General features: G+C 45.0%; 1 protein-coding gene across 3 annotated transcripts in view; it reads right to left on the reverse strand.

Moving 5' to 3' along the window:
• agap2 (ArfGAP with GTPase domain, ankyrin repeat and PH domain 2) overlaps positions 1 to 21,512 on the reverse strand; it is a 123,304-nt gene that overhangs the window by 90,619 nt on the left and 11,173 nt on the right. The window contains exon 1 of one of the 3 annotated variants that reach the window (XM_033015781.1): positions 18,256 to 18,966. The exons of 1 other annotated variant lie outside the window; for it this stretch is intronic. In XM_033015781.1, the coding sequence (XP_032871672.1) occupies positions 18,256 to 18,418 (163 nt within the window). In that variant the 5' untranslated portion in view covers positions 18,419 to 18,966. Of the gene's footprint in view, positions 1 to 18,255; positions 18,967 to 21,512 lie in introns of those variants that run through there. One more of the 3 variants, XM_033015782.1, reaches the window with a different exon arrangement.

The raw sequence follows: 21,512 nt of genomic DNA on the forward strand, positions 1-21,512 counted from the left end.
ACTGCGTCACCTTCCAGCCCTACCTGGGTAAGGAGAGGGAAAAAAATCTTTCTCCTTCCCGAATATCACTCACTTACTTTGAGACTCTAACTCCCAGTTCCAAACACTCCAGCGAGGGTAAACATCATCCCGGTACTGACCCTACCAAGCCCAGCAAGAATTTTGTATATTTCAATGAGATCACCTCTCATTCTTCCAAACTCAAGTCTACTTAATCTCACCGCACGAGGCAAGCTTGCCAACACTGTCCTCAGTCAGGTGAACCTTCACTGCACTCTCTCTCTCTCTCTCTCGTCTACCTTGTCTTAGATTGAGCGATCAGACCTGTACACGATGTTCCAGAGTCCTATATCAGTGACGGAAAATGTCCCTACTCTTGCACTTAAATCCTCTTGCAATAAAGGCCAATGTAGCATTGCTTATTGAACCTGCACGTGAACTCTCAGTGATTTGTGTACAAGGACACCCAGCTGCTCCTGAGCACCAATACAATCTCTGACCACTTCAAGAATTACTCCACCTTTCTTTTTTTTTCCGACCAAAGCTGATGAGCTCATCCTTTTCCGCGTTATATTTCACCTGCCATGACACCTCCAACTCGTGGAACTGGTCTATATCCTCCTGAAGCCTCTCTGCATCCTCCTCACATACCACACTGCCCAGATTTGTATCATCCATAAACTTGGATATATCACACTTGTTGATTTAACTAAATAAGCTTTGCACTTCCAAAACTAAAATTCTTGCCCTCACCCCCTCTGCCTCTCGAACTTTTCGTTCTCCTTTAAAACCTCTCATCAAAGATTTTGTTCACCTGCCTCGACATTCTGTTGTACCTCATTGTCAATTTGAATTTGATAATAGCACATCTGTGAAGCAACTTCACGTTTTGCCACATTCAACGTTCTGTAGAGAGAGATGGACATGCATGGCAGCCGTGCCAACAGCCTCACGTCTCGTCTTTTTTCTTCTTTTGCTGTTTTGGTCTACTTGTATGTTTTAGTGTATCTTTAGTTTTTGTATTGTGTGTGGGGGTGGGGGGGGGGGGGTTATGGGAAACCTTTTTTGTCCCTTTCCTCGACGGAGATGCAACTTTTTCCCATTCATATCTCCGTCTGCACTGCGGTCTCAGACTCCCCAAACAGATGGAATTTCTGCTCGAAATACATGCTGCAGACATGTGGAGGCTGGGAAGAGGTGGGCCTGTCTAATATAAAAACTGCATCCAACTGAAAATAGCAAGTAACAATGACAACAGCACAGCAAACCACTCCACTGAAAAGGCAAGTGGATCAGAAGAAGAAACCGAACGTAAAAGTTGAGGCTTCTATTTCCAGAGCAGCTTTAACACAGAAAAAATATCCCAAGTGTCACAGAAATGCGAATAATCAAGATTCAATAACCACATAGAGTGTCAGGTGACCAAACACTCAATGAAGGAGTTCCTCAAAAAGGAGGAAAGAAAAGCAGAGGGACTACAGGAGAGCAATCCAGAGCGTAGGATCCAAGCAGCTGAAGATATAAGACTTCAGCCAATGGTCATTTTAGAGATGGTGGCGCAGCGGTAGAGTTGCTGCCTTACAGCGCCAGAGACCCGGGTTCCATCCTGACTACGGGTGCTGTCTGTACGGAGCTTCTACATTCTCCCTGTGACCTGCGTGGGTTTTCTCCGGGTGCTCCGGTTTCCTCCCACACTCCAAAGACGTACGGGTTTGTAGGTTAACTGACTTGGTATAATTGCCAATTGTCCCTAGTGCGTGTGTAGGATAACGTTAGTGTTGAGGGATCGGTGGTCGGCGCGGACTCAGTGGGCCAAAAGGCCTGTTTCCGCTCTGTATCTCTAAACTAAAATACTTAACGCAAAATAAACTGGTGACCTAGTTAACCGACAAAAACCAAAACAAAATTGATACGTCATTACTGAGGAAGTCACTGTTACTGAGAAAATAAAACGGGTTAAGTTTATCTCATCAATGGTTTGAGTTGCTTCACACTTTGTAACAGTGGGTGCTCTTTTCTGTAAAGCTGGTGATACCTGATAATGTTATGGTTTCATATCCAGCCTTGCTGAGAATCAGGAAGTCGAGGGAGATAGACGATTAGTTGCTCGAAAAAAGACACAAAGTGCTGGAGTAACTCAATGGGACAGGCGGTATCTCTGGAGAACAGAGAACATGGATAGTTCAGTTTCAAGTCAAGTCAAGAGAGTTTATTGTCATATGTCCCAGATAGGACAATGAAATTCTTGCTTGCTGCAGCACAACAGAATATTGTAAGCAAAAATACAGAACAGTTCAGTTCAATATACACATAAATAAGCAGATAAAGTGCAATAGGCTGTTGCAGTTCAGAGTCTGTTTGTTGGTGAGTTTAATAGTCTGATGGCTGTGGGGAAGTAGCTGTTCCTGAACCTGGATGTAACAGATTTCAGGCTCCTGTACCTTCTGCCTGATGGTAGCGGAGAGATGAGTGTGTGGCCAGGATGGTGTGGGTCCTTGATGATGTTGGCTGCCTTTTTGAGGCAGCGACTGCGATAGATCCGTTCGATGGTGGGGAGATCAGAGCCGATGATGGACTGGGCAGTGGTCACAACTTTCTGCATCCTTTTCCGCTCCTGGACGTTCAAGTTGCCAAACCAAGCCACAATGCAACCAGTCAGCATGCTCTCTACTGTGCACCTATAGAAGTTCGAGAGAGTCCTCTTTGACATGCCGACTCTCCGTAATCTTCTCAGGAAGTAGAGACGCTGATGTGCTTTCTTTATGATTGCATCAGTGTGCTGGGACCAGGAAAGATCTTCGGAAATATGCACGCCCAGGAATTTGGAGTTCTTGACCCTTTCCACATTGTCCCGTTGATATAAACGGGACTGTGGGTCCCCATCCTACCCCTTCCAAAGTCCACAATCAGTTCCTTGGTTTTGCTGGTGTTGAGGGCCAGGTTATTGTGCTGGCACCATTTGGTCAATCGGTCGATCTCACTCCTATACTCTGACTCGTCCCCATCAGTGATTCGTCCCACGACAATGGTGTCATCGGCGAAGTTGATGATGGAGTTCACACTATGTCCGGCTACGCAGTCATGAGTATAGAGTGAGTACAGCAGGGGGCTGAGCACGCAGCCTTGAGGTGCTCCCATGCTGATTGTTATCGACGTTGACACATTTCCACCAAGATTTTTATCTACCTTCGATTTTTCCAGCATCTGCAGTTCCTTCTTAAACATCATGCAATGAAGGTGCCTTTAAAATGTATTGTGACTGACACTGAAATACCAACAGTATCAGGGTTTCACTTTGTCCAAGCCTGATGGTTCCAGTTTCATGTCTCACTCCAGACACTTGAGCATGACAATGTAGTCTGATCCTTCAGTGCTACGATGAGGGACTGACGCACTATCAATGGTGCCACCTTAACGGGTCAAATGTTGAATTGAGGCCCCCAATCTGCCCAGTCAGCTGGATGTCAAAGATTCCATGACACATAGACATAGAAACATAGACACCAGCTTCAAAAAACAACATCAAGCTATTCCAGATTTCTCAGCCGATATTTATTCCCCCTTCCCCCGCCTATTGCCAAGATTGCTTAAATAGGTCACTGATAAAATATCATATTGTTGCCTGTGAAGTAGATCATGTGCAAATGAGTGCTGCATTTCCTGCATTGTTAAACGAGCTGCACTACAAACTGTACTCCATTAGCTGGAAAATGCCTTGAGGCATCCCGAAAAGGACGTGAAAGGCACCACAGAAATGCAACCTCCGGATTCCAGCATCTGCAGTCTTGTGCCACCGCAGAAATATGCCGATACTTTAAGAGAGGAGGGAGGGGTGATGTGAATTTGAATCTGCCGAGCAGCATACAGAACTTTCTCTCTTTGTTTATACTCCCACCATTTAACTATCCCACACCTTCTCAACGGTGCAGCTCCCAAAATATTCACACACCCCCAGCTTTCTATTCTTGCTGTTCTTTGACTATCGACCCTGGTGACAACTTAAAGGCTGTTTTCTTTGGCACTGCCACAGAGACGTCCGTCCCACTCACATCTACACACATTGCAGTGAATGGCAATCAGCAGCATCCAGCATCATGCTGGTTCCCAAAAGGACCCAGGCAGAGCTACAGATGGAGAATTTGCCGTTTCATTAGAAATAGGGCACTTGTGGTATTGTGGGCGCTCTCCCTAGACATGGCTGACTCCGCGGTGAGGCGCTGTCTTGATGCCGCCTCTCCCGCACGCTGCCGTGGTCCCTCAGCCCCTCCACTTCCACCGTGTGTCGATCCCTTGGCATTGCCCCTCTTACAGTGCGGCACTCGCCCTGCCACCATGCCGAGCTCTCTCAGCCCCCACCACCGCACACGGACAGCGTCATGCTCCCTCAGCCTGAACTTCAGCAGCGGCATCCAGCTACATGAGGGCAACTATCATCCCTGCATTGCATGGTCTCTTCAGCAAGGACGTTAAGTTTGGATTACAAAGTCAAATTCATTCATGGCCATGGCTCCCACACTTGGACATGACTGCCAGGCACGCAAACGTTACAGGGTGAGGGGAAGAAACAAATACAGTCCGGACACAGACCCAGATTCCTGTCGCAATTCGACATTACAGACCCCGTGAGGAATGAGAACTTAGACCAAGAATAAAATACTTTTACTGGTTTCCAATCATTTTGCCCAGTGCTCTTCAATATTAATCTGACCACAGAATAGGAGCTTTCTGCAGAACTGAATGTGATATCAATCAGTTTAAAGTGGTGCAATCATGTGAGGGCGGGTTAACCGAGAAGACAAATTGGATTTGTTCAAGTATTGACTATTTGAATAATCTAACTGTGTTACTCTCAGCAAAGGCTCAAATATCTTCCTCCCCACAATTTATCTCTACTTTGTCCCCTTGTGTTGTCTCCACGTCCTCCACTTCCTCCTGGTTCCCACTTGATCTGAAGGTGCCTCACGGCAGAGGCAGGTCAGGCAGCATCTCTGGAGAGCATGGATAGGTGACGTTTCGGATTGGGACCCATCTTCAGACCGATTATGGGGTGGGGAGAGAGGGGGGGGGGGGGGGGGGGGGGGGGGGGCAAGTACAGGGTGAGGAGCGTTTGTTGATAGGCAGATAATTAAACAAAAGCCAGAGATGAAAAAAAACAGAATGTGTGGGACAATGGGATTGTGGAGTTGCAAATTGCAAAGCTGGAGGAAGGAATGTAGCCGGCAGGGGAGGAGGGGGTAAGAAATAGGTGCAAGTCCAGACGGGGCACAGGGGGAGGGGGGGGGGGGGAGAAGTGAAGGGGGTGAGGTGAAAGAAGAGCCCGAAAAAGATATTTGAGCTTCTGAGCACTTTCAAAACAAAAGGTTTCCACTGTACCTCAGTACAGGCGACAATAAACGACAGGGAACTGAAATCCCTTTTGTGGCCAGGCAACTCTGCACAGGACAGTTCTCAGCACACGTCAAATCCCGACACCCTGTGGCACAGACTGAGCTACAAGAAGTCACAGACTCTTGCTGTCTGCAAGAACCCATGTCCTGGGTTTAGGAGATTCTTCTTGACTGAGTGACTGTGGGTGGGAGTCTTCCAGATGGTTCTTTTACCTGCTTGACCAAAAGCAAAAGACCTTCTGTCTCTGTTCTGTGAAGATGATGCTCCATGGTGTTTGCAAGCCAAGTACCAGCAGGACAGCTGCCAGCCTCCAGCACTCATCCACTTAAGCACTGTGTTGGACTGTCTGTCCTGGTCTTGGCTTCTAGCAGACGTTGATTATTGGCCAAAACCAGCTCACATAAGAAATTAAAGAATGCCCTTCAGTTTACTTTAGGTTAGTTTATTGTCACGTGTACCGAGGTAAAGTGAAAAGCTTTTGTTGCGTGCTATCCAGTCAGCGGAAAGACAATACATGATTACAATCGAGCCATTTACAGTGTACAGATAGATACATGATAAGGGAATAACGTTTAGTGCAAGGCAAAGCCAGCAAAGTCTGATCAAGGATAGTCTGAGGGTCATCAATGAGGTAGATAGTAGTTCAGGACTTCTCTCTGGTTGTGGTAGGATGGTTCAGTTGCCTGATAACAGCTGGGAAGAAGCTGTCCCTGAATTTGGAGGTGTGCGTTTTCACACTTCCGTACCTTTTGCCCGATGGGAAAGGGGAGAAGAGGGAGTGACCGGGGTGCGACTGGTCCTTGATTATGCTGATGGCCTTGCCGAGGCAGCGTGATGTATAAATGTAGTCAATGGAAGGGAGGTTGGATTGTGTGACGGTTTGTGTGTTTGGCCCAAAGCAAAAGACCTCATGTCTCACTGTTCTGTGGTGATGATTCTACATGATATTCGGATGCGGAGTTTTAGCATCCACCTGCGTGTTTGAAGATGGGCTCCGGCCCCTTCAGGTGGTGTCTTTGGTGCCGACTCTAGAGTACTCCAGCAATTTGTGACTTTTAATGGGCGAGCAGTCTCGGGCATATCCCGATGCCTCTCGAAGTCATTGACTGACTGAATTATTAGCCCAGGTTTTGTTTCAGCTGTTCTTTGCAAAAGGCAGATAGTTAGATAGTGATGCCTCGCATGTAATTAATACTAATTGGGGAAAAGTGCTGGCTTCCCTGTCTAGGCACGCACAGGAGGAATAAGTCTTTTAGGGGAAGCAACTACATTTAGGGATCACCACAAGGCCAGAAATGATAGGACACAGAGATCCTGGAGGAAATTACAGGAAAGGGGAAAGATCCTTGGATGGAACTGAACACAAGGGTTAGAATTTTAAAATGAAGTAGGAATTATCTGCAGGTCATGAAGCAGGTCAGAGGTGATGGGTGAATCAAATGTAGTGAGAGTTAGGAAGAGTAAGTAGAGTTTCAGGTAACCTCAAGTCAATGGAGAATAGAATTAAGGACAGCGTCACCAAATAATACTGAAAGTATGGTCACTATCTGGTTGAAATGAGCAACTCCTGCATGCAAGGACCAGGCTGTGATGTGGAAAACGCCTGGTGCAATGAACAGCTGGAGGCAACATCTGAATGAAAATGGCAGTTGACAGCACATTTGACAAAATTCACTATCTAGAATCTATAAACTATCAGGATCTTTATTGAACGGTTTTCTTATCTTAGTGCTATTTTCACTTCACTAAGTGAACGATTTAACAAGCACCCTGTCGGATGTCTTCCAAGTGGGCAGGCTTCCTGTCAGTGTTGACATAACCGCAGCTGGATGCAAGGCCAATTCTAACCTATGATACCAGCTAAATGAGATCAGCTAACTCAGTTCACACCAGAAATGGAAGCCAGGCCTTTACTGATCTGTATGACACAGCTGTTTTCCACTTCCTGCATTTTGAGGAGCCACACACGTATTGTCAGACAAGCTTGTCTGAGAACTTTCCAGGGGTAACGAACAATCTGCTGGACGAACTCAACGGGCCATGTTCCCATCCAGAAGTCTCTTAAACGCTACTATTGTATCTGTCACAACGGCCACCCCCAGCGTCGCGTTCCAAGCACTCGCCACCCTCTGTGAACCTGCCCCGCACATCTCCTTTAAACTTATCCCTTCTCACCTTAAAGCTATGCCCTGTAGTGTTTGATTTTTCCATTCTGGGAAAAGTGTTCTGATCGTCTCCCCGAACCATGGATCTCATAATTTTATACACTTCTCTCAGGTCACCTCGCAAACTCCGGCATTCCAGAGAAAACGGTCCGAGTCTGTCTAACCTCTCCCTCTTGGTAATTGCCCCCTAATCCAGACGTCATTCTGGTAAACCTCCTCTGCACCTTTCCTAAGCATCCACGTCCTTCCTTTAATGGGGTGACCAGAACGGCCCGCAATACCCCAAAGCTGCATCAAGACTTTCAGTCTCTTCTTCTCAATGCCCCGACCAATGAAGACAGGCAGAGCATGTGCCTCTTTTTCACTCTATCTACTTGTTTTGCCACTTTCAGGGAGTTATGGAATTGGACTCCGTGAAGCCTGTGGCTTGGAGGATCTCGAAGGTGAGCTAAATGCAAATCAGTCTGAAGAAGGGTTTTGGCCCGAAACCTGGCCTATATCCTTCGCTCCATAGATGCTGCTGCACCCGCTGAGTTTCTCCAGCATTTTTGTCTACCAGCTAAATGCAAATGATCCCAGGCACAGGTATGACAACTCTTTTCCCACATACAGTATTACAAGTCACCTTAATTCTCTAGGCTACTTTTGTTAAGAAGGAATCAATTCATTTCTCACCCCAGCAGTCTCCTGCTTTCCATTTAATCAATAAAGAATAAATTAATTCTTCAGGAGTTTTTTGAGGCTTTTCTTTTGCTTGCATGAAGGACATTTATGCTTCCACATTGACTTTCTTCTCCAGTTTACACAATACGATATTGATGATTAACCTCAGATGAGAAAAAAAATCAACACCTTTAGTAAAACAGAAGTATCACAAGTCCATGAGAGGCAAATTAAAAAAAAGCTACTTTGTGGTGAAGTTACAGACAGAGGCTTGGACTTATGACACGTGTTCAAATCCCACCACAGCAGCCGAGGAACTTACATTGAATTCATTAAATAAACTGGAATAGGAAGCTAATATCGGTTATGGCAACCCTGAAACTGCCAGAATAGCATTGGCTCAGAAACATCCTTCACGGTCTGGCCTGCACGCAACTACCCAGCCATGTGGCTCACACCTCAGAGGCAAGCAATTCAAAGACTCATCAAAATGGACAAGAAATGTTACCCTTGCCAGTAACAACCACATCCTATCAATGAATTTAAAAAAATTAAACCTTGCTTTGGGAAAGTATCCCAAAGCATCTTAATTGGGGTTAGACACAAAATGCTGGAGTAACTCAGCGGGTCAGGCAGCGTCTCTGGAAAAAGGAATAGGTGACGTTACGGGTCGAGATCCTTCTTCAGACGTCTGAAGAAGGATCTCGACCCGAAATGTCACCTATTCCTTTCTCCAGAGATGCTGCCTGCCCTACTGAGTTACTCCAGCATTTTGTGTCTATCTTCGGTGCAAACCAGCATCTGCAGTTCCTTCCTACACATCTAAACTGGAGTCACTGGGCCAGGGGGAAATCACAAAGAATATGGAGGAGAGAGATTAGAAAAATCAGATATCAACATTTTGCTGTTCCTCGCTGTTAACACCCACTGATGCCGTTGGACAAGGCGACATATGAACTGCAAGCTCTCCTCATGAGGAACGTTTTGAAAAACATGGAGAAAGAGGGAAAGCGCACAAACACGAACAGCCCAGCACGACTGGAGCAACTTCTCCCTCGTCACCCCCAACCTTCTGGATGCTTGTGGCCAGCTACCTAGAGCCAGGCTGGAATTCACCAACTTCAGACTTGAACAGCAAGGCAGCCATCCATTGAAACAGTCAATAATTGGAACAGTGATGGGCAATTCACCAGCACTTTTGCTTTGCTCAGTGCTGGGCAGGGCACTGTCGGTGAACAAAAAGTACATCAATCAAAAAATATATAAACTGGTGATAAAGATCAAACTCTGTGACATGCAAGACTACGACTGAGAGCTTGGACTTCAATAAAGGATCTCTCCAGCTCAGTGCCCTCCATAATGTTTGGGACAAAGACCCATCATTTATTTATTTGCCTCTGTGCTCCACAATTTGAGATTTGTAATAGAAAAAAATCACATGTGGTTAAAGTGCACATTGTCAGATTTTATTAAAGGCCATTTTTATACATGTTGGTTTCACCATGAAGAAATTACAGCTGTGTTTATACATAGTGGGGGAGGAGTCAGTCTACCTCACGACACCTCACAAGTGGAGGCAGTATTAGGGTTGCAGTGATGACAGGCATTAGGTAATAGATACAGCTTATTCTTCCATACGCAGCAAGATTTTGAATTACATTAATAAATACTCAAAGGATTTCACTGGTCGCACTAAAAAATCCTCCTGATGAGAGCTTAGCGAATGTCAGCTTCCTTCAAATGATTCGCTGTTAACCGTGAAGGAGCAACTATTCTAACTATTCATTTTTCGATAGACATTCACCTGGCTTTCCTCAACACTTCACTTGCTTATTGGGTCCATGCAGTAACTGGTGTTGAGTGTCTAGCCTCATGAGTGTTGAGCCTCATAAATAAACAGGATGTGAAATGTGTACTACAATGAGGCACTTTCAGAATGAGTTCTCTCCCCTTTCCGCATTTCAACATCTGCAGATTGTATTCAGCAAAGGTCTTAACCTGCTGTAAGGTTGCTGAGGGAAGCCAAGGAAATGGGCTGCTCATTGCTGATAGTACACAAGCCGCACCATTCCACATTAAGAACACAGCAGGACTGGTCTGAGCTCCTTGCACAATGCCAATGGGATGAACAAATATGATTTTATACCCATTTTTTTAATGAAATAGGTTAGTAACCAGAACAAACCACCGCAGAGGTAGGTCATTGTGAGTCCTATCAGATGGCAGTTTGAGTGAAGCGTTAAAGTTGGCTTCACACAAAGTGCTCGAGTATCTCAGTGGGTCAGGCATAATCTCTGGAGCGAATGGACAGATGATATTGTGAGTCAGGACCCTGATTCAGAAGTTAAAGTTGGCTTCCTTGGGCAGGCAGGGGATGGGAGGTGCTGTTAGAAGGTTTCTACTTCTGCTATCCATTGGCTCATCTTTGGATCGGTGGAAGAATGAGCATTGAAAAGAAAAACTTGCAACTGTGCAGCGCCATTCACTTCATGCTCAGCTCATGAAGAATTTTCTGAAATGTGGCGATTATTTTTTTTATTTTTTTAAAAATTATTTTTATTAGAAGTACGGTAAATTACAATAATACACAACACATATATCTTAATACATTTTTTGTACCGCTTCATTTTTTTGAGCTTTAAGAAAAAGATAGAAGTAAGGAAAGTAAAGAAGGTGCGCAAGAGTCGTGAAGTGCAAGAGAGTGTTGGGAAAAGAAAGCCCCTTAGAAAAGAAGTTAGAGAAGGAAGTAAAGTAAGAAAGTAGACCCTAGAAAAGAAAGAAAAAGAAAGTAGGAACAATCGCTCTATTTAACATTAAACTCCGCAGAAAGGGGACTACCAACCAAGTCTGTTTTTGTTGTTTTACCTCCCATTGCCAGGTCCTGATACCATTTATTTATTTATTTATTTTTAAAATTACTATTGCACCTCATGCTTGTAATAGGTCCAGAAACGTAGACCACGTCTTTTGGAATTGGTCTGCTTTACCTGCTAAGAGGAATCTCATCTCTTCCAGATGTAATGTTTCAAACATATTTGATGTCCACATTTTTATTGTTGGTGTGGGCGCATTTTTCCAGAATTTAAGTATAAGCTTTTTTCCCATTATTAGCCCGTAATTGAATAAATTCTTCTGATACACGTTTAATTCAGGGATACCTTCCGATATTCCAAAAATGATCCATTCTGGTTTTGGTACCAGTTTTATTTTAATTAATTTTGAAAAAATATCAAATATTTCATACCAGAATTTTTGGATTTTTGTACAAAAAACAAAAGAATGCGCTATGGTAGCTTCTTGACACAGACATTTATCACAGATTGGTGAAACATTAGGAAAGATTTTATTTAATTTAGTTTTTGAATAATATAGTCTATGTAATGTTTTGAATTGGATAAGCGTATGTCGTACATTGATCGAGCATTTATGCACCTGTAGTAAATGATTATCCCAGCTCTCTTTTGAAATTTTTATAGCTAATTCTTGTTCCCAGTCTCTTCTAATTCCATCTATTTCAATGTTGGAAATGTAGCATCCAATGTCAGCACAGCAAGCTGCCACAGCTGTAATGTTACAACAACTTGTTTGACATTGAGACTAAAGAAGAGTCCCAACCCGAAACGTCGCCTATCCATGTTCTCCATAGATGCTGCCTGACCCACTGAGTTACTCCAGCACTCTGTGAAACGTCACCTATCCATGTTCTCCATGGATGCTACCTGACCCACTGAGTTACTCCAGCACTCTGTGAAACGTCACCTATCCATGTTCTCCACAGATGCTGCCTGACCCGCTGAGTTACTCCAGCACTCTGTGAAACGTCACCTATCCATGTTCTCCACAGATGCTGCCTGACCCGCTGAGTTACTCCAGCACTCTGTGAAACGTCACCTATCCATGTTCTCCACAGATGCTGCCTGACCCGCTGAGTTACTCCAGCACTCTGTGAAACGTCACCTATCCATGTTCTCCATAGATGCTGCCTGACCCGCTGAGTTACTCCAGCACTTTGTGTCTTTTGTTATAACAACTAATGCGGGGGTCAGGGGTTAAATGTCAATTTGGACATTGGGGATAACACCTGTGTCATCGGGATCTTTTGTATCTCCTTCTGACGGCAATTGGAGTTACGGTTTAATTCCTCATTCAAAGAGAGCATCTCTGACAATGAGACACCCCCACACATGGCACAGGAGTGTTCACCTGGATTTTTCTGCTCAAGTCTTTGGCAGCAGGACTTCAAACCACAAACTTTTAATTCCGAAGATAATGTTCACTGAGGCACGATTTATAGTCATACAGCATGGAAACAGGCCCTTCGACCTAACTCCATACCGACCAAGATGGCCCATCTAAGCTAGTCCCATTTGCCCGCAATTGGTCCATATCCCTTTAAATCTTTCCTATCCATATATCAGTCCAGATGTTGTCCCTTCAATGTTGTTCTTGTACTGCCTCAACTACCTCCTCTGGCAACTCATTCCACATATCCATATTGTGTTAAGTTGCATGCACTAGTATTAATAACATCCTCCTCATGTTCAGTGCCCAGGCTTGCACTTGTGACGTAGTCCCGTGGGTGTGATATTAGTCAAAGGGAGAATAGATAAGAGGAGAGATTTAGGAAGAGGAAAGAAAGAACAAAACTTCATCCCAACCTCCTCCACGAATGCTCAGGAATGGGCCCTTTCCCTCTCACAACGAAAGTGTTTAGGCAGCATTAGTACCTGACAACTCTGATGCAAGATAAAAAGCAACCCGCAAGTATGACTGCAATAATGCAACCACTAGGTCAGTAGAAGCTACCCAGTAAAACGCAGTGGATAGGTAATAGTTTGAACCCATGCCAGCTTTAGACAAGAATACAAGACACTGATCAAATATTTACAGGAGGCAGCTTTCCCAAGGAGCATTTGATTCAAATCTTGTAACAAAGCCCAGCAAACGCATCTAGATCGTTCGTGATTAAAAATTAGAAAAAAAATCATAATGTTCCATTCTGGGGGAGGGGGAGAATATTTTACAAATCTCCCTTCTGTTTAAAACCATCTGTCAAAAAAATGCCAGTGAACCACATAAACCACCCAGTTTGAAATTCAGGCTTCTATTCTGTTTCCTGTCCACCAGCCACATCCGCAGTCTGCCATACTCAAAACAATTCACATCTTAACTGTGTCTCTCTCATTCTGTACCATTACCAGAGCAATCATTTTATTGGGTTGTACTATATTTAAAAAAATTGAAAAAAAGAACGGGCTATACTTCATAGCAGCGCGTGAAAACCACAGCTATGATATTTATACTCACCAGCCACAGGTCTCCAAACCCCAGAGTAGGAATTCTTGGGAGCAGCAACATGGAACAGAAGAGGAGCAGTCTCCCCATCCAGATGAACAGCAAGCACAAAGAGGATTTGCATGCATGCCTCCAATATGCTTGCTAAAAATGCCTCTCTAAATAGGTCCTTTTTAAATGGGTGCGTGTTGCCCTGGCTTAAGGCATTTGGTGCCAAGATACACAACGATTCTTCTGCACTCTGAGCTCCATTCTCACACGCAAACCAATAATACACAGACGCTGCCATTCCTGATGGTATTTTAAAATATTTGTAGTGGTTGTTTGCAGTGTTTTTGTTTGGGTGAATTTTACAGGCTGCAGGACGCCATATTTGCACAAGCATTTAACAAGGGCCTCATACTTGACACTGGTTCCTGCTCTTAGGCCAAGTAAGCCAATGTGTTAGTTTGCCACTGCCAAAACCAGTGCATAAACAACTGAAAAGATGGTTACTCAGTTATTATACATTTCACAATGACAACATGCTTGCTGAAGAAAGCATCGACTTCTTGCTATGATCACAGCCACCTGTCAATCCCTTGCACAAGTTGCTGCTCATCATGAAGGACGGCACAGTGGCCTGCCTCATGGTGCCAGAGACCCTGGTTCGATCCTGAACTCAGATGCTTTATGTGTGGAGTTTGCACCCCCTCTCTGTGACTACGTGGGTTTCCTCTAGGTGCTCCGGTTTTCTTCCACATCCCAAAGATGTGAGGGTTTGTAGGATAATTGGCTTCTGTAAAATGCCCGTCGTGTGCAGGGAGTGGATGAGAAAGTGGGATAATGTTGGGCGTGGACTCAGTGGGCTGAAGGGCCTGTTTCCATGCTATATGTCTCTCTAAGCTATATGCTTAGAGAGACATATATTGGGACGACAGATGGCGCAATGGGACGACAGATGGCACAATGGGCTAAGTGTTCGGCTGGCAACCGGAAGGTAGCCGGTTCGAATCCCGCTTGGAGTGCATACTGTCGTTGTGTCCTTGGGCAAGACACTTCACCCACCTTTGCCTGTGTGTGAATGTGTGAATGTGTGTGAGTGATTGGTGGTGGTCGGAGGGGCCGTAGGCGCAGATTGGCAGCCACGCTTCCGTCAGTCTGCCCCAGGGCAGCTGTGGCTACAGAAGTAGCTTACCACCACCGAGTGTGACTGAGGAGTGAATGAATAATGCGATGTAAAGCGCCTTGAGTATTAGAAAGGCGCTATATAAATCCCATCCATTATTATTATTATATAGTAAAGAGGTTCTTCTGCAGTTGTATAGGGCTCTGGTGAGACCACATTTGGAGTATTGTGTACAGTTTTAGTCTCCTAATTTGAGGAAGGACATCTTTGTGATTGAGGCAGTGCAGCGTAGGTTCACGAGATTGATCCCTGGGATTTCGGGACTGTCATATGAGGAAAGATTGAAAAGACTAGGCTTGTATTCACTGGAGTTTAGAAGTATGTGGGGGATCTTATAGAAACATATAAAATTATAAAAGGACTGGACAAGCTAGATGCAGGAAAAATGTTCCCAATGTTGGGCGAGTCCAGAACCAGGGGCCACGGTCTTAGAATAAAGGGGAGGTCATTTAAGACTGAGGTGAGAAAAAACTTTTTCACCCAGAGAGTTGTGAGTTTATGGAATTCCCTGCCACAGAGGGCAGTGGAGGCCAGGTCACTGGATGGATTTAAGAGAGAGTTAGATAGAGCTCTAGGGGCTAGTGGAGTCAAGGGCTATGGGGAGAAGGCAGGCACGGGTTATTGATTGGGGACGATCAGCCATGATCACAATGAATGGCGGTGCTGGCTCGAAGGGCCGAATGGCCACCTCCTGCACCTATTTTCTATGTTTCTATGTTTCTATGCTGGCTAAAAGAGCTTTGCTATGCAAAATTAAATACTCATTTGACTGCAGCCTAAGCACTGCAGACAGTCTGTTCACCACATAACAGGAAGGATGTGATGGCATTGAGAAGGTGCAGTGAAAATTTATGAAGATGTTATCGGGGATGGAGAAATGTAACTACAAGGAGGGCCAGGTTTAGCTAGTGTTGCATGCTTTGGTACAAAGGAGGTATTTAATGTTTGAAATAAAAAGCAAATCCTACCATCGATTTAATACATGCTTAAAAATGTTCACAGCTCGGGACAAAGCATTAATTGGGAACCACTCTGCTTTTTGTTCAGCATGGAAGCTAATCAAGATGGAGGATGTTAGAACATACAACAGAGCAGAAGAGTTTATTGATCCAGTATCCACACTGTACCGGTCACCTCTGTACTGCGCTGACATTCAATGGAGTACTTGCATCCAATGGGAGTGAAGTTGGCCTCTCTGCACTTTACCTCAGACTCCCTCCATAACTCATTCTATTGAAATCCATTCTATTGATTGAAAGATACAGCATGGAAACAGGCCCTTCAGCCCACCAGGTCTACGCTGACCATTGATCACCCGTTCATTCTAGTTCTATGTTATCCCATTTTCGCATCCACTCCCTACACACTAGGGGGGAATTTACAGAGGCCAATTAGCCGATTTGTATATGGCTTTGGGATGTGGGAGAAAGCCAAAGCACCTGGAGGAAACCCACGTTGTCACAGGAAGAATGTGCAAACTCCATACAGACAGCACCCGCTGTCAGGATCAAACCCGAGTCTCTGGCACTGTGAGACTGCGGCTCTAGCAGCAGTGCCACTGAGCCCCCCTGTCTGGTCAAGCATGTTACTTCAAGTGTTCTGGAGTCATGACGTCCATAGAAAGATGATTTTCTTTACTTAAGAATGAAGAAATACCAAAATGTAATAAGTTCCATTAATGTAGCATCTTCAGCATTCAGACAGCTGCATGTTATCACAAGAAAGCATGAGCAGGAATAGGCCAGCGGGCCTCTCAAACCTGCTCTGCCATTTAATATGATCATGGCTGATCTCTGTTGGCCTTACCTCCTTCAGTGAAAGGCCTGGATAGAGTGGATGTGGAGAGGATGTTTCCACTAGTGGGAGAGTCCAGGACCAGAGGCCATAGCCTCAGAATACAAGGATGTACCTTTAGAAAGATGAGGAGGGACTTATTTAGTCAGAGGGTGGTGAATCTGTGAAATTAATTGCCACAGATGGCTGTGGAGGCCAAGTCAATTGATATTTTTAAGGCAGAGATTGACAGATTCTTGATTAGTAAGGGAAGTGGGGAGAAGGCAGTAGAATGTGGTTGAGAGGGAAAGATAGATCAGCCATGATTGAATGGCTGAGTAGACTTGATGGGCTGAATTGCCTAAATCTGCTCCTATCAAATATGAATTTATGTCTCAGTTCCTCAATGCAATATTGGGTCAGGTGACTAAAAGCTTGGTTAGAGAAGTCGATTTTAAGGAGGGAAAAGAATATGAGGAAGAGATTTAGGAAGGAATTTCTATGTTCGGGCTAAGGCAATTAAATTAACAGCCTCCAGAGGTTGCAGAGTTATGGAGGGCAGTTTGGAGAAACAAGAATGAAAACAGACTCATGAGCACTTGTCGCCTTATTGTTCATCAGAACCTTGCTGCAGGAAAAATTTCTGTCACAAGTAGTGACCCCACCTCAGAATACGCAAAAAAACCCCATTATTGAACAAGGCATACTGGCAATGCAGAACTACATTTGATAGACTCACCATTTTGTGGCGTTTCTGCTGACGTTATGGTCATAAAGGGAGGAGCCTTTAAGTATAGACCTCTAACACGGTGTGTCAATCCTAACTTCTCAGGACACACAATTGATTTCAGTCCCAAAATTCCACAAGAGTTGCCTCTCAAACCGACAGACCACATTTACCACCATTGTTCGTCTTTCTTCATAACTTATTTAATCATCCATTACTCTGTTTGGATTTATTTTGTCTGCTTTAAATGTCAACATGAAAATAAACTTTTCTGGACTTCAAGTCAACTGCTCACAAGAAACCTCACAGCAGCGTGGTCACCGCCAAATTACAGGGACAAGATTCAAGGCCCGTGTTCCTTCAACATCAAGAAAAGCAAAACTATCGACACATGAAAGAGAAAAACTATTCAGCTTCAAATGAATGTCAAAACACAAAATGCCCTTTAAAATTGAAACCATGGAGAGTGGCGTTGAGCGATATGGTCGGGTTTAAGTGGGATAGTGGGGTCTTCGGTAAAACACATAACAGATTCGCGTGCAGACACTCAGATGTGAATATCGACCAAACACGCAAATATTCGCCAGAGCAAATGTAACAAGTTCTTAGATCTTGCTTTTCTTTTTTTTGAAAAGAGTGTCGGGATCATGTCACAAACGCAGAGTTTGACAGATTAATTAGCCAAAGAAAACTGGCGCCTTGTGGCGACAAATAGCACCTTCCCAACAAACCATTTGTGACACCGAGGGGCTCTTCGCGAAGTCACGGCACCGTCTGTGGAAATCGGCGCTGCAACATTTTAATGGCCATCACAAGCCGACTGGTTCAAGCAATGAAACAGGTCCCGGGGATGAAATGACATGATCTCTTTTGATCGGCAAAACCTACGGGGAAAGCTGGTAATAAAGGAAATTCAAAGTAACTTTGCAAGTTAACCGCCCTTTCGCGAGATAACTGGGGGCGTTTTCCCCTCAGAACGCGGACTAGTAAAAGAAAACTCAGAAAGGGATATTTTCCCCTTTCACAAGACTGGAAGCTGGCGGCATGTTTTCGCAAGGAGAGATGCACCTGCTCACCTTCAATGCGTGTGACAAGTTCTTGGATGCTGCCCCGCAGCGAGGGGTCGGCGATGCGATGTAGCAACTTGTACACGTTGTATACGTTGGGCTGGACGCTCTCGAACCTCTGGATTTCGCCACGGATGGCCAGGGAGTGGGGCAACTGCTTTTGAGAATTCATCTTCTCCTCCGATGCGGTGCTACTCTGTGCGTTGTGTGTTTCCCTGCGGGGGCGCAGATTTCACCCATACTGTTCCAGCACAACGCGCCCACCCCTCAACCCCCCAGCAACAAAAAAATAAACGCAAGTTTGGATTTGAGTGACTTTAAAAATAAAACCGAAAAAAAAGATCCTTTGAGCTTCTTAACGGTGCTGAAACGTCTGCTTGGCTCGCACCTCGTGCAGAGAGAGAGAGAGAGCACTTCCGCAACTTGCAACCTGTGGCAGTTTCACTACCTGATCTGACATTCACTTCACTGACGTCAGGCTGTTGTTAGGTACAAAGTTTGGGAGACTGCAGCTATTAAAAAAAGTTTGATTGCCCTCCAACGGTTACAATCTCAAAGCAGGCAGCAGTTGTGCGCCGGTTCAGCCACAAGCCGCTCACAGCCCCGAGAATGTGCTTGCACCGTCTCCAAACAGTCGTGCGAGACGAACGCGAAGCCCAAACTGTGCGCAGAATAATCTTTCCATTTGTGTTTTGCTTGAGATTCCAGTTCCTTGTGTCAACAGAACCTTTCCATTATTCACAACTTGCACTGGGCGGAGTGTCGTGTTACTGTTGCTGCCCGGTGTTTACATGTAATTAACCAGTATTTGAATAAAAGTCAAAGTCTAGAGCAACAGCTGTATCGAGTCCCTCCTCTCTTCCAGCCTTCCCCCAACCCCCCTCTCTCCATCCCGACCCAAAACGTCACCTATCCATAGGTAGACAAAAGTGCTGGAGAAACTCAGCGGGTGCAGCAGCATCTATGGAGCGAAGGAAATAGGCAACGTTTCGGGCTTCGGCCCGAAACGTTGCCTATTTCCTTCGCTCCATACATGCTGCTGCACCCGCTGAGTTTCTCCAGCACTTTTGTCTACCTTCGATTTTCCAGCATCTGCAGTTCCTTCTTAAACACGTCACCTATCCATGTTCTCCAGAGATGCTGCCCAAAGATCCTATAGGATCTTTGTTGCTGCCAGACCCGCTGAGTTACTCCAGCACTCTGTGTCTTTTTTGTGTGTGTAAACCAGCACCTGCAGTTCCTTGTTTCTACAACTAGTGCCTTCAAAGCAAAAAAAAACATTCAAACGCGCTTGGTAGAAGTGTGACGAAACACCGAGCGCATAAAGAAATAATTAGGCAAATGACTAAAAAAAGTAGATCAAACAAAATGGAAACAAGGTTTAATGTGCCTGTAAATAAGGAGGGGAGAGGCGGAAATTTTTCGAGTGAATTCCAGAGCGCTAGGCACGGGGAATTGAAGCCACCAGCTGCGGCGAGTGGGAACGATGAAGAGGTCTGGTGTGGAGAAGCAGAAAGGTCTCAAAGGTTCACGGGATTTGAAGGGGTCACTGAGTAAGGAAGTATGGGGAACGGGTTTAACGTAGCCAAGAGAGCAAGGTGCAAGCACACAACAAAATATAGAGAAAACAACAGCGAATGATAATCAGATGGGGGGAAAAAACACTTTTAATTTGCATTCACGATGGAAGTAATCCCTTAAACTGTTTTGATCAAGATTCCAACATCTGCAGTTTCTTGTGTCTCCCTTAAACTCCTCAAAGTTTCCGAGTGATCCCTGTGAAATTCCCAGTTCTGTTCCTCGCCACCCCCACCCCTCTGTCTATTGTGAAGATAGATAGGTGTATCAGTGTCGCTCTTGCGTCCTTCTCGACGTTCCAGGAAACGTGGAGGTCACATGTCTGTCCCTTCTCCATCTAAAGGGGCTGTCCCACTTGGGCGACCTAATTGGCGAGTTTAGAAGAGTTTGAAAAAATGACATGTAGTAGACCTCCTTCGACTATGTAGAAGACCAGCTTCGACTAGCTACAACTAACTTCGGGAAAATTGGACACCCGGGAAACATTGGGCACATTGGGAAAAGTGGAGAGTGAAGACGACCTCCTTCGATCTCCTTCGACCTCCCTTCGACTATGATGAAGACTATCTACGACTACCTTCGACTACCCTCGATTACCTACGACTAACATGCCGACCTACTATGGCCTACTATGACTAAACCTACGAGTATCGATTTTTTCCATGGCGACCTTTTTTTACTCGCAAGCATTTTTTAACATGTTGAAAAAAACGCCGTGACCTAGCTGAGGCCTCGAGTACGCGGAGACCACTCTCGAGCATGACGGAGAGTTACGAAGACCTCCTACGACCTCGTGTCGACCATGCTGCGAGTATGAGTCGAGGGTAAACTCGCCAAAACTCGCGGATTAGGTCGCCCAAGTGGGACAGGCCCTTAACACGCACTCAAGAGAGAGAGAGAGGGGCCAGAAGTGCACAGACAACTATCATTACCAGGATTACCCAGTTCAATAGCTTCCCATTGGGAATACCCTGAACAGTGACATCAGTGGCAAATACATGATTAGCAGTTGAGTTCACACCCACCAGCAACACCTCAGAAGGCAGTAGAGGCCGATTCAAAAGAGAGTTAGATAGAGCACTTAGGGCTAGCGGAATCAAGGGATATGGGGAGAAGGCAGGAACGGGGTACTGATTGTGGATGATCAGCCATGATCACATTGAATGGCAGTGCTGGCTCAAAGGGCTACTCCTGCAGCTATTTTCTATGTATCTATGTATCTACAGTATCTACCACACGAGCATTGCAAGTGTTACTAAAACACAGCATGGAGTTTTCTTTTTTTGTTGGTTGAAAGTTAAGATTGCGTCTAAGGGCTGGTGAGATTGAAAAGCAACACAAGTGAAAGCAACCTTTTCCCCCCCAAAATATGAACACGAGAAGAACAAAATAAATAGGAGTTGGTCAATCAGCCCATCCAGTCTGCTGTGCCATTCATCGAGACCATGGTTGATGAATGCCCTTTATTCATAAAATTAGCAACATATTAGTCACCACACCTCACATGTCACCATTCACAGTACAAGGGAGAGAATTCTATTTACACACAAGATTCACATTCCAGCAACATTATGTCAATTTTCCCTGAGCACACATTTCGTGAGCCGTGTCAGAAGTGTTTTTATTACATAGGGTCTGGCCCGTCGGTGTGGAGTGAACCCTATACCCGTGGTCAGTCACACACCGTG

Source organism: Amblyraja radiata, chromosome 46, assembly GCF_010909765.2.
Source record: "Amblyraja radiata isolate CabotCenter1 chromosome 46, sAmbRad1.1.pri, whole genome shotgun sequence".
Taxonomy (NCBI): domain Eukaryota; kingdom Metazoa; phylum Chordata; class Chondrichthyes; order Rajiformes; family Rajidae; genus Amblyraja; species Amblyraja radiata.